The sequence below is a fragment of the Beta vulgaris genome, chromosome 7 (genome assembly GCF_026745355.1).
Source record: "Beta vulgaris subsp. vulgaris cultivar EL10 chromosome 7, EL10.2, whole genome shotgun sequence".
NCBI classification, from domain to species: domain Eukaryota; kingdom Viridiplantae; phylum Streptophyta; class Magnoliopsida; order Caryophyllales; family Amaranthaceae; genus Beta; species Beta vulgaris.
In genome coordinates this window covers 7,853,518-7,871,095 of record NC_079208.1, presented here as the reverse complement: position 1 = coordinate 7,871,095, position 17,578 = coordinate 7,853,518, and the positions used below count along the sequence as shown (strand labels likewise).

Below are 17,578 nucleotides of genomic sequence, written 5' to 3'. Positions count from 1 at the left end.
CACTGTATACATGATTTTGTAAAGAACATCTCATTTCATTCTCCACAGTGATGGAACTCCATCCCCAAACATGTATTTTCTTCATTAATTTCCATTACCTTTAATATCACCTCCTACTACGTATTTAGGTTCTCTTTCTTTGGAAACTCTTAGCTTATCAATGCTTGGAATGAATTGGGTTTAAATTTAATCTTGGAAGGCCAAAAGTGTGGTTAGCCTTGGAATGGAGGATGAAAAGGCAGATTGGATCACTGAAGTATGAAAGCTAGTTTCTCTCGCACTAAGGTGCTATACAAGGAAGCAAAGAAGCAGCATATCTTTGACAGCTTTTTCACGTCATGCTTTTAATATTTGGGACAGGGCGGTACACAGTGACATGAGACTTCCTTGACATAACGTTCACAACTTAGTTACCATCACTACTATTTATTACTGGCCACCAATGTGCTGTAAAGGGAATGATCCAACATCTCAGGTGCAAACAAATTGAGAGACTGTCTATAATCAAACCACTTCAGCAAAGTAAGAACTCCTGCAGATGAAACTAGAATCCTGTACTTTAAGAAAAAGGCGATTGAAAAAACAAATTACTGTCACAATACCTTGAAAGACACATCGGTGATAGGATTGAAAAGTATTAATCACAGGATACATGAGAAGACATGTAAGAATTTGGAAGATCTTTACAGGACAGAAAGCTTCAGTGGAAGCTGTCACTAAACAAGAGGCGGAAATATTTGATAAGCTACAGAACGAGGTTTTATAATGCACATCACATCAAAACGGTCACATTGTGCTGAAGAACTGGGGCAGGCAACCCTCCCTAGTAAGAAAAGGCTTTTGATTTGGTTTCACAAGACCCAGAAAAGGGAAAAGGAGAGAAGTGCAGGAAGGATGCTCCAATCATTGGGTGACAACTCATAGGTGCCTTATTTACTAGAATTTTCCTCCCACGAGAAGGGGAAAGAAAAGCACACTCTGAAAAAGACAAAAGCAACATAGATTTGAAGTAAAATGTTTTCACGAAGACATCTATACCATTGAGTATAACACTATCAAAGGCTATGCACATGACATATCTCCAAGAAAATATGATTGGTGTGTCAAAGTTATTTGCAATCAAGAAACCAAATTCACACCTCAAATCTCCTGTAAGTTAAAGCATGAAAACTGCTGCTTGACTCTAGCTGATGTTCTTCCCGGTCTGGCAGAGCACAATGGCGTACTAGGTATTCCACAAACAGCTCCCCAGAAGAACCAATCAAATAACAGTGTGAAGCCATAACCACAATTAACTGCCATCAAAAACTGCAGTTAGTAAACATAAATCTCACACTGTTGCAACATGAAAAGGTCCAGTTACAAGAGCATGTCATCAACAAACCTCTGAAAGTGCCTTCCTAACTCCTAGATTTTGTTCATCAAGCAGCGAATTTACAACGTCAACAAGCATCGGCCTGTTATTATGCCAAGCCTCAGACAATCTGTATAATAAAACACAAAAGGACGTCAAAAATCGTGGAAACAGGTGGTTGTAGAACTGGTGTAGATCATTGCCAGAATAAGAACCTGGGTAATAGATGTTTCAAGACACAGAGTGCACCAAAAGTTAAAGCTTCTTCCTTTAATCTGCATTTCTGATAACAAAATATCACCATCAGAAGCTAAGGAAAATAATTCACTTCAAGGAAAGAACTATAGTGAGCCAAACAACAGAAACAATAACCCAAAAAAAAAAGCACCAGCAGAACCAATAAAATCAACAAGCTTCAATGAGTTATCATTTTATGGAGCTTTGAAAGTAACAGCAGATAACATCTTCCAATACACAGTCTTACAACAACTTGATGCTCCCTAATAGAGTGGAAGTTACTACTCACATTTAAAAGAAACACAAAAATATCTTCGGGGTACACCATGCCAACTGTGAGGAAGCAACGTTGAACTTCATTGTAAGTCTGCCAAACCAAAAACCTTAACAACATTATATAATGCCCAACAATGTTAGAATAGACGTACATAGACTACAGACAAAAGAGAGTAACAGAACAGAATTATAAATCTAACAAGCTTTTAACATCAGACAGCAACTTGTTGCTTGATAGCAACAGAATCAATTTAGATGCTCCATTATGACTTGCACATTGCCAATGCACAACTTTGACTATTAATATTTCTAATTCTCTATAATAAAACTATAAAAAAAAGTTGATATTATGAAGACATATGTCGAGACAAATTCAACAATATCTTGTATGCTAACATTGAGTTTATACATATGTAGAAAAATATGGTCAAAGTAAAGTTCATGAATAGTGTAAAAGTGTCCTTCACCAAAAAAAAATAGTGTAAAAGTCAAAATGGAGCATCTATTTAAAAACAAAGGTAGTAATTGGCATCCAAATGCAGACCTGGAAAAATTAACAAACAGATCATGATATATTTTACCAGAAAGCAGACAAGATAAAAAAAAATCTAGACAAGGAATCAGAAAATGCGGGTACTCGAATCTTAGGGTCACTACGGGGTGACATATCAACACCCCCTACTGAGTGAGACCTCAACAGCTATCAGAAGGAGTGGAAAGTGACGGTTTCTGAAGTTTTTGACAAGCAAAAACTTTTCGTTCCACAGGGAAAGTGGAAATACAAAAGTCGGGAACCAGAAGTCCCTCGATAATCAATGAAAAAAAAAAGGAGCTTGGATCTCACAAAGTATCACAAAGGGACACATTTGGGAAAGCCCCATGAGCATAAGCCCAAAAACAAGCTACATACAGCACTCGCCCCCATAAAGAAGTTGAAGAGAGTCCCTATCACAGAAAATCCTGTCATTCCTCTCCAGTGAAATCACCCACAAAAGAAAAACATAAAATATAAAGAGCTTCCTGCCCCGCAGAATCCTATGCCCCTTCCGCCTACCAAATTTCATGTGATGAATCTGCAAATGAGTTTAAAGATTTGGGGGGAGGGGAATGTTTTGAAAGTTAAAACTTCACATTTGAAAAGGAAACAGAAACCATAAAAGAGGAAATTACTAAAAGTTAAGAGAATGTCAAGTACATAACAACCAAACATCAATCGAGTGATAAGATCCAGAAATACCTAAAGATGTGCATGCGAGATGCATTAAGCTTGTCTAAATAAGTTGTTTGGGGCTTCGGGCACACTAAACAAAGAAAGAAAATGATTGCAAAGAAAAAAATATAGAACAGACTAGATATGCATACATCTCAAATTACTAAATCCTGCAAAGGTTGTCCCTTAAAAAAAAAAAAGAGGGCAAGACAATAACCCCCCAGGAGTCCCACCAAAAAAACAGGTAATTTGCAAAAGTTCACAGATAGATACTCACAAAGCAAAGAAAACAGTCCATGTAGGATTTCAGAGATATTTCATAGTGACAGTTGATAGATCAATGATACAATGAGAACACGGAAATGTAGAAGAAAAGGGGCACAACCTTTAAACCAACAGAAAATTTAGGCTGCTCTTTAACGTCGTTGTGCATGAGCACAACTGGAAGAAGCGTGGATAGGACAACAGTAATGTCCTGCAGACATGAAATAATTAATTAGAGAAGAGAGCTCAGACAAGAACAGATTAGGCAATATGGCACTATCCACCAGTTAAGCTAAACCCCAACAACTCCACCATAGGTTGGGTTGCTTTTGGTCGAATCCATTATCCATTTATTTGAGGTTCAAATTGGATTTTGACTCACATCGCATTTTTCCCCAACCAATTAGAAACATCAAGTACATGGGTACTACCGAGGTCTTACACAAGGTGTTTCCTTTATAAACTTTATTTCAATTATGAGGTAAGTTACTTCTATTAATATGCCAAATGCCATGCATGCACCTCAGAATTATAGTTTGCATAGGCTGTGACCGAATTCACATGAAGCACTATAACTTAACAATATAAAAAATAAAATGAATTAAAGGTAGTACAGAATATAATTATATACTTCCTCTATCTCTCTCTAGCTATCTCCCTCCCTCCCCCCCCTCTCTCTCTCTCTCTCACTCACTCTCGTGGGTCCCTCTTTTTATTTCTCTCTATCTCTCTCCTCTTCTTAGTTCTTGTGCGCCTCCCCCTCAAGCTGCATTTATTTTAGATTGGAGGAAGCATGTATTTAGAAATAAACTATTTTTTGACAAGGTGTATTTAGAAATAACATTTAATTAAGAAGGATAATAAAGTATTCAAGTTTGACAACAAGTTTAGTTTACAAATTCTGGCCCCTGAATCATTCAGAAACCGTCACTCCTATTCCTATTTTACATATTATCTTAATATAGAGATTTGTTTCGTAAAATCATAGAATTATAGAAACATGGAAAATCTTAAAGTTTGTTGTTTTCTAATAGTAATTTTTCATATGTAAAAGTCATTTATTCAATCTGTTGATGGGTGATAATCTCTCCCTGCAGGAGACTTTTATTTATCCTAGTTGTTCACCTTATCATCTGGCAGGATTATATCACTAATGAATCTCTTATCGCTTTGCGACGAGTATCAAATTCAAGAATGCTATTTAAGAAATCAGATAAATCTTCATCCAAGAAAATCATATGAGATTTTTGGACCCCCTTCAAAAATAAGGCCGCATCTAGAAACAAGACAATGACGGGCATGCAGATGTGTTCAAAACTAGTTTTCTTGGGAGTGACCTTTATTTTTTTATGTTAGATATGCTATTGAATTTTTTTTTGTTGTGATATTTTATTGTAATTTTATAGATCTGTTCATCTGCATAGGCTATTAATCAATTACCTTATGTTTATTTTCAGAAAAAAAAAAATTACAAAGGACCAATGATCCTCTTTCTTTGGATAAGAGGAAAAATAATTACTGTATAATAGTTAACGAATATCTTTTCTTGTAGAGAATGAGAAATCCATTGACAAACTAAACCACTACTCGAAAAATTAAATGGCCTGTGTACAAGTCCCGTCAACAAAAGCCATTTCGTACGGCTGACTAGCGACTGCCGCTTCATGCTGGAAAACTGTAATCAGAACTGAGGACAGGATTCTGGAGTAAGCTCAAACTTATGCAATTGCAAGCGTTCGTCCCAGTGATTTAGTGTGCGTATTGCCCATGGCATAAGGGGCATGACAACTTGACATTCTCACCTTCCTTCAGCAAAATGGCGGCAATCTCTTCAAAATTCCGAACTTAAATTTGAAATGAAACATGAAATTTGCGCATTTTTGTTTATTGTCCTGTGCTTTCCTTTTTCTTTGACGGGGTTGAGGTGATTGAGTATAGGTGATAATGATGATGATGATTGTATTATTGTTTCATATTGTGCTTTAGGTTTCCCATTGCTAACTATATTGTAAGATAAATTCAAACATATTTAGCTTAGATGATGTTTTTGGAACTTTTTCCACTTTCAGTACATTTTTCCCTTTTCCTTTTTCTGGAGATTTTCTGCTTCCCCATTTTCATTGTTTGCAGTACTTTAGTGATATAAATATAATTCTTGAATAACAGGATGTGGAGGTCTCACCTCAAATTCAAGCAACGGAGGGCCAGTCTCCGATAATAAAGAGGCATTTAGGACATGATGGAGACTACATGTAGCAACATAAGCAATATCTTGATTATTTTTGTACCTGAAAGAAGGGCAAGAATTGAGCCATATTACTAACCACTCTGGTTCATGGGCAAGGCTGAGCACATAGAAGATATATTAAAGGCTCGCCAATCAAGTTGCAAACTGTTTGCAACATTTATGAGTCTATATGTGAAAAAGATTCCACAAACTTCATGAAAGCAGTATATGTACCGAGTAATTATTAAGATCAATTTTCATGAGCCGTGACCAATTATAACACTTGCACAAGTTGAATGAAACAGAAGGATGTATAGAACTTACAGCTCCAACATAGTTGGAATAAGTCGAGGTAAGGCTGTTTTCAGTTGTAGCCTCGTACTTAGACCAACCATCTGACCCAGAGCTTCCACAGTGGACATTCGTACCTACAGAAAAAGCTATAAGTTAAAAACTCTAGTAGTCTACTCATTTCTTCCCAAACAGAATCAATCACACGACAGTGACATGAATGTCAGACACAAGTTTCCTGCACTCAATATATCGCAGCAAAAAATTGAAATAACATAGGCAACAGAAGCAAGTGGACATTGAAAATACTCTCCCATCTACCCCCATGCTTGCTCACAACAAAAGGATCAGACTGGAACAGAATAGAAATGACAATGAATGGGACAAGATGTTCTTTCCAAGACAGAAATAGAAAGTAAACACACCAAATTTTAAACACAAGAGCCTTCATATCCTCAACTGAAAGTAGAAGACCTGGAAATAGACAATAGAATCAAGCCCGAACTGTCCCAGGGGCCAAGGCAGTCACTTTTTTCAACTGTAAGGCCAATGAAAGAGCTTGGCCTGTAAAGTTTTGTATCCAACTTGAAACTAATGACATTTAATTAGGGATGAAGGCTATTTTTGCAACCACAAAAACATAATTTCCAGCTCCAGATAATGAGATTCTTCTTTGATTTTGAACGTGGAAACAGATAACCCAAAATGTTATAACATGGTTTCTCACTCCATCTCTTTTCATCTAACCAAAATGAAAAGAGAAGGAAGCATGAAACTCAATCAATTTAACTCAACAACTATAAGCTATGCTCCAATTTAAGGAATTAAACAGATTAATCCCTCCATCCACTTAAAATGGTCATATAAAAAAAACACGACATACAATTTGCGAGTCACACAATCAAAGGTAGGATGTTAGGTGAGGTGGAGGAAGTATTAGTTAAGGGGAGAAGAATGAAAAAGAGATAAAACGCTTAGCGTATGAACCTTTAAGTCCCTCGAAGACGCCCAAACTCTTAAGAAAAGTTCAAACGCAGAATTCAAAAATGACCTGCACTACAAAAGAATAACAAATCAATCAGATGAACAACTAGCATATCATAAGAATGAAAACTGAATATGAACAATTTCGTCTTACATGACATCTGCATCAAGCACATGAGAAGGGAACTCAGTACTGTATAGCGACGTAGCCTGACACCAGCACTTGAAGGCTGGAAAGAACACATAAAATTTCATTAAAGCCAGTTGTTTCCATCTATGTATTTTGTGTGCAACAAACAGATACAGGAAATATCATCATTCACAGGAAATCAGCAGAATATCTCTTTCTATTTCAATTGAGTAGATTAGGTTGGGCTAGTTTTTCATAAAAAGAGAAATTACATTGAACCACACAAAAGTAGAGGACCAGGGGTCTAATAAAGTAGTTGATGTTAGACCAATGCAATATTAGGTTTCATGTGAAAATGACAGAGAAACACAGATAAAATCACAGCTCTTGCTCATTAATTTTTAACCCCGGGAACGACAGATTCAATCTTAGTTAGATAATTACCACAATTCTCACTTAAAGATGTGGTACTTGATCTCTGATGTGGAGATAAGCACAGTTAAGTTTCATAATAAATATCTATTAAATTTAGCATCTTCATCTCTAACTAGTACCTATTATCTCTTTTTCAGAAGATTGATTGCTTGCTTTTTATTCAGATAAAGACCGTGAAGATAAAGATGCAAAAGAATAAAGAAACAGAAAGAGAACTGAAAGGATCTGGCATTCTGGCTGCCAGCGACAAAGCTTGCCAGTATTCTGAACAGACTTTCCCCGTTCCACTTCCCATTAGACCTCCCCTCAAACAAAGATGAGAGTTGAGACTGAAATGATCTGGCTGCCAGCGATAAAGCTCGCCAGTGGCCAAATAACCGAGCAACTATAGGCCCAGACAAGCTGCATTGCACTTGCCTTTTTTTTCACTAGCAAATAGCCTAGGTTCCAAATTTATCATCATCATCACCACCTAATGAGTGCTCCTATAGGTCACTGTCAGTTTTCTAGTGATAAAGCTCCAGCTACAAACCACTTAGCATGGAACAAGAATCACTGGATAAGGCCATGGAGCTGATTCATTGAAGGTGGGCTTAAAATTACATTCAGCCAATGCTTCTTTATCCACCCTACCCATTCTTCTGGGTCCCCATTTGCAACCATCTACAACCAAATGCTTCTAAGTGAACATTGTAACCATTTTGACTGATATGAAAGGGGTAAATGCAAACCCCAGCATCACAGATAAATTACAAGTTCCAATTAGGGTGGTCTATACTCCATAGTTCCCCAGCCTTCATAACTAAGAACAAGCAGAATCAAAGCAAATAAGACAAGATTATCAAACTAAAATCTGAGATGGACATTACATTATGAAGATAGAGTTTAAACAATACCATTAGCAAAGATTGACCTATGAACGTCCCTTACACTTCCAAGAATGGGAAGAACTCGTGAAAGTACCTCTTTCAAGCGTGGTGCGAACTGCAAAGCTTCAATCAAACAACAATGCATGAGCTTCAAGATGGCTTAACATAACCAAAGACATCCAGAAATTATTTGATTAAAACAAATCAATTGGGAAATAAGAATAACCAACCATCAGCAGAGGCAAAATCAGCAAGTATCTGAACCATAGCTGGTAATGCTGAACTAGCTCCAGTTAGATGAACAAATATTTCCTCCATCATCTGTCAGCCAGAACTCAAAATAAGCAACAAACATTGAAAAAAAAAAAAAAACAATTAAAAAAACAAACTCATATTGTTATAGACGTATGACATCAAAGGAGCATCACTAGCTCACTTCAGCTATGATTTCTGAAGCATCCTCGACTCTCTTTCCATGCAAGCAACGAATAGAAAATGAACCAAAATGGAAAATAAGCATAGAAAGCTTAAAAATTTACCACCATCTACCTAATATGATCCTTCCAAAATGCACAGAGACCCATATAATAAAGTTGGTTACTGGTCCAATAGTTATCCTATAGAATTTTCCCTTTTAACCTTAAAGGTACAATACGGTCCTATAAAAGCCCAGTTGTCCCTCTGTACCACCCTGACCATATCATATGTGTAAATCTGGGGAAAGTCTCCATCCATTCCTAGGGAAGATCGACCAAAGGTACTTAAAACATTTATTAATGGGCACCTCCCTTCCATCTGATGTTACTGGCTTACTGCATCCTCTATTGGCTCCCTCTTTTACTAAATATTGCACCCCATGTACTCCATATTACTCCGACTTAGCCTAAACCCTCAAGATTCTAACTTTTACCTCCATCACTCGCACCAAAAAGAAGAAGGCAAGCATATAAACAGCACTCAAAACTGCTGGGTTGGGTACAATTGGTCTAATGTACAAGAGTGAGTGGAATACACTCATAGCACCTTTGAAGACAGAAAAAATAGAAACAAATGTTTTCCTCATCCTGTCCCGTTTTCATCCTCCCTTTCGGTTGTGAAGAAATGAAATTTTAGACTGCTTGAGTAGAACTTTGGCAGTAGGGGAGCTTCTAATATTTCACTTTACCTCTCTAGCAAAAATTATGAAGGTGAACCAACTAGTAGGAGTATTCACAACCACGTGCTTCACACATCTGCATTATACCCTAGATGAAGAGTATACACTAGTAGGAATATTCACAACCACGAGCTTCATCCATATGCATTACATCCTAAGTGAAGAGTTGTAAAGCCTTCAAAAAGATCAACCCCTACCATTCTTTCTAAGGAAACTACGGCAATCTTCCACATTCAAAAAGCTCAACCCCTACCATTCTTTCTAAGGAAACTACAGCGATCTTCCCACATTCAAAAAGCTCAACCCTGCCATTCTTTCTAAGGAAACTATGGCCATCTTCCCACTTTGGCAGTGTTCAGAAAAATGGGCTTGGAAGGGACTCACATATTTCGGTGAGAGTTGAGACTAGTACATGTCAGACAATGAAAATAAAATAAAGATAGGGAGGCAGTATGAGATTTTCTAAAAAATATAAAAGAGCAAACAGAAAGAATATACCTCTGGAAAACAAGGATGTTCAACCTAGCCCAAACATAGTCCAATAAAGAACCTCATCAGTTCTAAGTTCAATTAGTATTAGTTCAGGTTTTATTATCAGAGCATGATGCTTAAGTCAACCATATGCTGCTACGCATAGGGTCAAGAAACTGATGTAGCATAGCTGTCAGCTCAAAACTCTACAAGTAGCGCAGATATAAACAAGAAAAAAAATCTATACTGGTCTAAAGCAAAAAATTATAGTTCAAACTAAGTGTTTTTAAGCGTACGTTAAGGAACTCGAAGACCCTTCACTAATTAATTATATCTTGAATACTTCAATCGGCAAAAGAACAGATTATAGTACCAATGGACTTCCATTTCCTATTACACAACACTATATCAAGGAAAGAGTGAGGCCACTAAACAAGTTTTACACATCTAGAACAAAACTAGCAACCGTTACACATTCTCAACCTTCCTTATCAAACTCCCTACACTGAAAGCAAAAGTTTCGGGCAAAAGTGAATGTTTCTCAAAATAACAATGGTTAAGCCATCATTTGACAGCAGAATTCAAATCAAGAAACTTACCAGATCAGGGAAATGCGAACCTATAGAAACAAGCAACCCTGAAGCAGCTCTCTGCCAATCAGCATTGAGTTCCTACAACAAATGAAACTCCATTTCTAATCCTTCAATTTGAATTTAGACATGATATGACATGATGCACAACAAAATGGAAAAGCTATTAGTAAGTGCTCACTGAAGTTTTGGCGTACTAAATTAAGCATCATCAATTTAGGGCCCGTTCAGCATCACTGTCATTTTCCAATTCTTGATTTCAAGAATATAAAAGTCATACGATATAAGGGGTATATAAAACTTAAAATCAATCATAGTTATACTAAACATGTCAATTTCGAAAACTAACTACATAATACTTTTTTCTGGTTTTCATTTTTTTTATTGTGGTTTCTGAAAAAAATTGAAAACTGGAAAAAAATCAATAACAAACAAGCCTTTAATTAGGGAATTACATAATAAACAGATAAAAGTTGAGAATGTGAAATCAACCTTAGATGAGATCATTTCAGAAGTGGCAATCTTCGCGAGCTTGGACATAAATGTATGATCAGCATTTCCTTTATTAAGAGCTCTAACACCAAATGCCATCACTTGGAATAACCCAGCCATATTGCCAAATCTCTGCACCATTTCAACCCCCAAAAAAGAAGACACACACACACATTATACAATCACAATTCATCAAACACAACTCCAACAACACAAATTGCATAAAATTCTACCCGGCGACCACCACGTGAAACAGCAGCACAACAATCAAGCACCAAAAGAGGGTTCCTGCAACAAGTGAGGTACGAAATTAAGCAGCAAATACAACAGAGTGAAATCAGTTGAATGTTTATATAGTACGAGAGAGAGAGAAAGTTACAGTGCGGAAATGTCTTTGAGAGAAGCCATGGAAGCTTCTCGAACCACGGAAGATTCATCTGCAAGCGATGAAACTAGAACTTGTACGGCCTCTGAAGATCATGCAGAGTTCAACAACAAAAAAAAAATGAAATTGATAAGAGAAATTGCAAAATTCGATTGAGATTTGAAGGAATGAAGTGATTGAAAATGAAGAAAAACAAAAATGGAAGTACCAGGTGCGGGAATTGAACTGCCGGAGGTTGAAGAAGCCATTTGACATAGAAGAGAGAGAGAGAGAGAGAATGAGGTGGAAGGAGAAGAAGGCTTTTAGGCTGGCGTGTAAAATGTTTATAGTTACTCGAATTTGGGAGCATATGCTCTTCGTTTCATGATTTTGGTCTTCGTAGCCAGCTAAGCTGGATCATAGTACATTTTCCTATTTTAAAATATAAAGTATATGAGAAATAAAAATATACTTCGATTGATAAAAATGTGTATCGGATGCGGTTAACATGGTTTGATTAAGAATGCTCTTTCCAAACTATGTCAAAATGATAGACTTCCTCATCAATAGTTGTTTCTTCGAAGACGAATTGTATCTTGTGTTTCTTTAATATCTATTGTAGATGTCGTTTGACCTTCAATTAATGAAATTTCTCTTTCAAAAAAAGAAAATTTTGCTTATTTGCTCATTTGAAATTCTCTTTTTTTTTAAAGTATATTTTGCTCATTTAGATGATTTCAAATGAATACTGAGCAAAAGAAAAAGACTTAGATGTATCATGCTCACAATACACAATTTAGGTGTATGATAAAATTTTTGTTTTTGACCCACAATTTAATCATTAATATTTCTAATTTTATACTGGTAAAAATCAAAAAAATAATGATATTATGAAAATATTTATTGGAAAAAATCCAACATAGTTTTTATATGAAATTATTTTTGTAAATTAAGATGTGTTTTCTTCATAATGAAGGTTAAGTGAAATTGTGACCAATCGTATTTGAAGTCTAGGTGAAGATATTAGACTTATGTTATTGCAAAGAAGATATCATACTTTTAGTGGAGGAAATTTTTATATATATATATCTAAAATTCAAGACAAATAAATACCTTGATGTCACATGTATTCTTCCCTCCCCCCCACACAATCAAATGAGACATTAAACAATAAAAATGTGTGTTTCAAGACTCGAACCCATGGCCTCTCATTTGATATGCTAATGGACTAATCAATTACATTACAATGCTCATGTTGGTCTTTGTTGGGGAAAAAATCATTTAAAGACAAATATTTCTGTTTTTGAAGACTTCAAATGCACACCAGTAAATAATTCAGGCGCATAGCCCGGAACAAGAACTAGTTAATTCCTAAACAAACTATATTTTCATTGTAGTTATTCTCACATGTGTTTATCTATGAAATAACTTGTATTTTGATAGTTGATGCTCCGAGTTATTGTTTATGATATGCATAGAAATTTATTGTAAGGGCTAATTGTATTTTAAGGTGATATAGTTTGTCCATATCATGATTTAACTAATATACTACAGCAAAAATCAATACATAGGTCGTTTTTGTATAATTACACATGAAAATTTTCTCCTCCATGAAAGGTGCTTGGACTTCGGAGTCAAAGTTCGAAATGTTTGACCTTAAAGATACAAGTGTTGCACGAATTTTCAACTGAGCAATAATACAACATTGAATTAGTAAGTAAATGTTATTTGGTGGAAAATTCCCAAATAAATTAAATCAAAACAGTGTCACCATGTGACCATCTCACTATACATCTTAAAAGCATCAATTTGTGTTTTGCACCAATATCTAAACGACCCTTTTAACTCAAATAGTGTGGTATGATGATTTTTTGTAGACCACCTATTTTTTAGTTGTTTCAAGTTATCCAAAAACACTTGAATACATAAGTTCAATTAGAGACAAAGAGACAAGAGAACGTATAACAGAGTTTCATAATGGTTCTTATCCTCGAGGAAACGCTTCAGCGTTTTATGATTATTATTTGTTATTACATACTACATTAAAAAAATGGCAATGTAAAGACGCAATAAGAAATTTTACAAAAATGTTTCACTTAACTCAAAACTATCAATGAATTTAGTTTAAGTAAGCTCAGAATTTTATTTTTTTTGACACTGGATGAAACAAATTTCAAATAGTACTAAAAAAGACGAGAGCGGAAAGACATTTCTTTGCAATCATGTTTACGTCAGTAATCTGAGTACAAGTGACTTTGATAATCAAGTACCCCAATTAAGGATAGAAAACGCACCTTCGTTCTTCACTATCTTATTCTCTTATTCGAGTTAGAAAAACTAATTTCACAAACAATTGCAAATGTTGATACTAGAGCAAATTATAACATGTTTGACGAAAAATTGCAGTCCAAAATAAGATATCACAACAATGTTGACAATCAGCATTCAGTGAAAGACATTGTAGAGAAAGAGGATTCCTTGGATGTTGATTAAAAAAAAGCTAAATGTTCCCATGTGAATTGGAATGATATTGTAGTCAGATAATAAAGTATGAAGTTTAGGTAGCATTCTTGGTTGATTTCTACTATTGTTTATGTACTTTAGACATCTATGTAAAAATCACAATAGTTTTTTTTTTTTTTTTTGAAAGAAAAAAATCACAATAGTTAAGAAGTTATTGTCTACAAAAAGAGAATATGAAATTTTAAGCATATTCTTTAAAATAAATTTAAAAAAATAGCGATAAAATTAGTGGTTAGAAGAGCAACTTTAACATTTGTCTTTAGTATATTATTAGTATATTAAAGCAACACTAATCATGGTCTTAAAATAAGATCATGTACATAATCCTAAAAAAATTCCCTTAATCATGAGTGAGAATAAGATTGAGTATTAATTGGGAAGAAAAAAATATAGTCCGTTTTTGAAGAGACAGTCTCACGTTATTGTTAATGTGAGACCAGCTTGTCATGCATGCTGATATACGCGCGTACATCAAACTAGCAGCGAAATTAGTTAAGCAATCGGACATATTAGTTACACTAACCTTAAATTGCTTCTGGATGAATTAGTTAACCGAAGATTATATTAGTTAAGTGTTAAAGTATATTAGTTATATCATAGAAACTAGATTATACGCATTTTACTAATAACAAAAAACCATAACTATTAACCTTACAAATATTTTCATTTGTCCAAAATCATAACTATAACTAATAATATGAAAACTATAGCTAATAACGTGTAAACAATTACTAATAACTAAATAATATAACTATTAACCTTACAAATATTACAATTTATCCAAATTCATAACTATAACTAATAACATGAAAGTTATGACTAATAACCTATAAACAATTACTAATAACTAAAAATCATAACTATTACCTTACAAATATAAATATTTACCCAATTGATTAACTATTTAACTACAAACGATAACTAATCACCAGAAAACCATAACAATTGGCTTGAAAAAAAATGTAACTTTCTACCTAAAAGTTGTAACTCATGATAAGAGATTCATTAGAGTTAAGACCCGTTGATAGAGAGAAACAAAGAGCTTTGAGAAATTCTCATCATCAAGATTGAAGAAGTCGCAGAAAAAGCACGTTATATAGTTGAAAGTTTCATATGTTCAAAAAAGAAAAGAAAGAAAAAGAAAGAGATGTAGGTTCAGAAAGAAATGGAAGTTTGGTGGAGGAGAGGGAAATGGCAGTGCAGGGGAGAGAAAAAGGGGTAGAGGAGAGAGAAACGCGAGTTGGTATAAGAGAAGACATAAGAGATAGAAATTAGAGTTGGCAGAGGAGAGATAAAATATAAATTGAGGGGAAATGAGATGGTTTTACTAGCATAACTAATAGGTCCAAGTGCTTAACTAATATACTTCAGCGCTTAACTATATCATCCAGAAACAATTTAAGGTTAGCATAACTAATAGGTTCAAGCGCTTAACTAATACCACTGCTGGTATGATGCACACGCGTGATGTCAGCATCACATCAGTTCGTCTCATGTTAACACTAATGTGAGGCAATCTTTTATAAGAATTTGTGAAAAATGTATCCGACAATTGAAAAGATGATCAGACGTGGGAGTGGGACCCACCGTCTAATTTTGCGAAATCACTTTTTCCTCCAGTCAAAACGCAGCGTTGAACGAAATTGAATAAGAAAATTATAGTTTTAATCAATCTAAATCGGTTTTGATTAGTGAAAAAAAGTTCAACGAAATTCAAGTGTGGTGAATAGGCCCTTTTGTGTGATGTTGAATTGTACGTTGTTATAAATGAGAAAGGCCTTCCAACGATTAAGATTGTTGATTGTATGTATCTCTGATTCGATTTAGATCCAATTCTTAGTACTAGTAGTCTTGGATTTTGGGGAATTTTCAAAAGACTCCTAGATATATGAAAACAAAAATTTTAAAAAGGCTATTGGGATATGCTTGAATTTTTTCCTTGAATAATGCAAAAGTGGGTTTTAATTCCCAAAATATGCCCAAAAAAATTAAAATTCCCTGCGTACCGTCCACGTAGGACGGCACGCGAGAAAATTTTTTTTTTTTATTTTGACCCATGGAAACCGCTACTCAAAGTAGCGGTTTAATTTAAAAATAAACCGCTACTCGGAGTAGCGGTTTATAAATATAAACCGCTACTCTGAGTAGCGGTTTACCTGCGCAAAATATGGTAAGCAGATATCAGTTTTCATAATAAACCGCTACTCCGAGTAGCGGTTTTACCTAAGTTGAAAAAAAAAAAAATTCTCGGCACTTGTAAAACCGCTACTGCGGTTTTACTAAAAAAAAATTAAATTTCGCGTGCCGTCCTACGTGGACGATACGCAGGGAATTTTAGTTTTTTTGGGCATATTTTGGGAATTAAAACCCAATTTTGCATTATCCAAGGAAAAAATTCGGATATGCTTTATATTCAAATTGTGAATGATTTTCTTCAATGATATAAAAAGATTTTTTAATTTTACCATGCAGCATTCAGAAACTTATTTTCCTAGTTATTTTCTTATAATATTGAGAGAACCTTAATTTGCGATTGTTTTAGATTTTGAAAATTAGCCGCTACCTAAAGTATCCACCTAAGCCGTGATTATAAACTGCAATTATTTGTTTGATTCGTGAAATTTGTGAAAAGTACACAATTTTTAAAAATATGTCAGTTCATACTACAATGGATATAGGACTTAGGAAATCTATTTTTTTTATCAATAGAACCCGTCATTTGGGATAACTAGTACGAGAAGGGGGGGGAGCAGAAATAAAATAATTGGAATCGTTTAATACAATGAGATAGATCCGCACTTCTTCTGCACTAAGTGTTTTTTTAGGGGAGATAATGAAGTTTGTAATTAACATATAAAGTGAGATTTTTTATTCATTTCCCATCCTTAGGGTGAGTATATCCCTCGGACTCAACTCCAAACTTCAGACTATACCACATCAGCTTTCCACTAATTTTTAATTCTATATACTCACTTCAGACTCATTTCAACTTTATAATTTATTCTTCAGACTCTATACAGACTCACTCCACAAAAAAAAGACACATGGCATTCATTTACTGGCCAAAAAATATATCATTTGCATGGCAAAAGTCTTGAGAGGAGTATTGAATATCAAAACCCAACTCAAGACTCTATCCAAGACTTTACTCAAATATAGCTGAGTCTTGTTAAATCTTGCCGTAAGACTCCCCCTCAAGACTACTCTTAAGACTCCCAATATTCTCACCCAAATCTAGAAAATCTTCCAGTACAACTATCTCACAATATATTATTCTGGACAAGAGGATGCTTGTCCTAGAGAAAGTAGTATATACAAAACACCATGCACTCAATTTGACGATTGATCAATGATTGGGATCAAAAGTTATACAGCTAAATATCTTGCTTATTATTTCCGCTTTGTAGACAAATATTAGGCTGCCTTCTTATTGTTCTTATGTACAAAAAAGAAATTCTCTGATATGATGGCCCTTATCAAATATCATAGTAAAAATACCCTCCTTCGCATCTGGAATTAAGGAGTATTGTTAGACATTCTGGTCTTCTAGGAAAGAAAAGCTGCCAATCCAAATTTAAGCTTGCATTATTAGAAGAGAAACAACAATAACAACCATATATATGTATGTAAAATTCATGTTGATGACCTATATAAACAAATGGGAAAATGGTGAAGGTTAAGTTGAGAAATGTTTAAATCTGAACT

The 17,578-nt window shown here is 34.8% G+C and overlaps 1 protein-coding gene across 4 annotated transcripts in view; it reads right to left on the bottom strand.

The window, feature by feature from the left end:
- The window catches only part of LOC104898576 (protein SHOOT GRAVITROPISM 6), a 48,924-nt gene extending 37,186 nt beyond the window's left edge, over positions 1 to 11,738 (bottom strand). For 2 of the 4 annotated variants that reach the window (XM_010685669.4, XM_048647936.2), the window contains exons 1-16: positions 11,580 to 11,738; positions 11,366 to 11,456; positions 11,220 to 11,274; positions 10,987 to 11,118; positions 10,504 to 10,575; positions 8,508 to 8,598; positions 8,305 to 8,400; positions 6,998 to 7,073; positions 6,847 to 6,910; positions 5,893 to 5,996; positions 5,524 to 5,629; positions 3,463 to 3,552; positions 1,881 to 1,958; positions 1,570 to 1,637; positions 1,385 to 1,484; positions 1,140 to 1,295 (exon numbers count right to left, since the gene is read on the bottom strand). In XM_010685669.4, coding sequence (XP_010683971.2) covers positions 1,140 to 1,295; positions 1,385 to 1,484; positions 1,570 to 1,637; positions 1,881 to 1,958; positions 3,463 to 3,552; positions 5,524 to 5,629; positions 5,893 to 5,996; positions 6,847 to 6,910; positions 6,998 to 7,073; positions 8,305 to 8,400; positions 8,508 to 8,598; positions 10,504 to 10,575; positions 10,987 to 11,118; positions 11,220 to 11,274; positions 11,366 to 11,456; positions 11,580 to 11,619 — 1,419 coding nt within the window. In that variant the 5' untranslated portion in view covers positions 11,620 to 11,738. Of the gene's footprint in view, positions 1 to 1,139; positions 1,296 to 1,384; positions 1,485 to 1,569; positions 1,638 to 1,880; positions 1,959 to 3,462; positions 3,553 to 5,523; positions 5,630 to 5,892; positions 5,997 to 6,846; positions 6,916 to 6,997; positions 7,074 to 8,304; positions 8,401 to 8,507; positions 8,599 to 10,503; positions 10,576 to 10,986; positions 11,119 to 11,219; positions 11,275 to 11,365; positions 11,457 to 11,579 lie in introns of those variants that run through there. The other 2 variants (XM_010685670.4, XM_048647937.2) reach the window with 2 other exon arrangements.
- Positions 11,739 to 17,578: the final 5,840 nt, after the last annotated feature.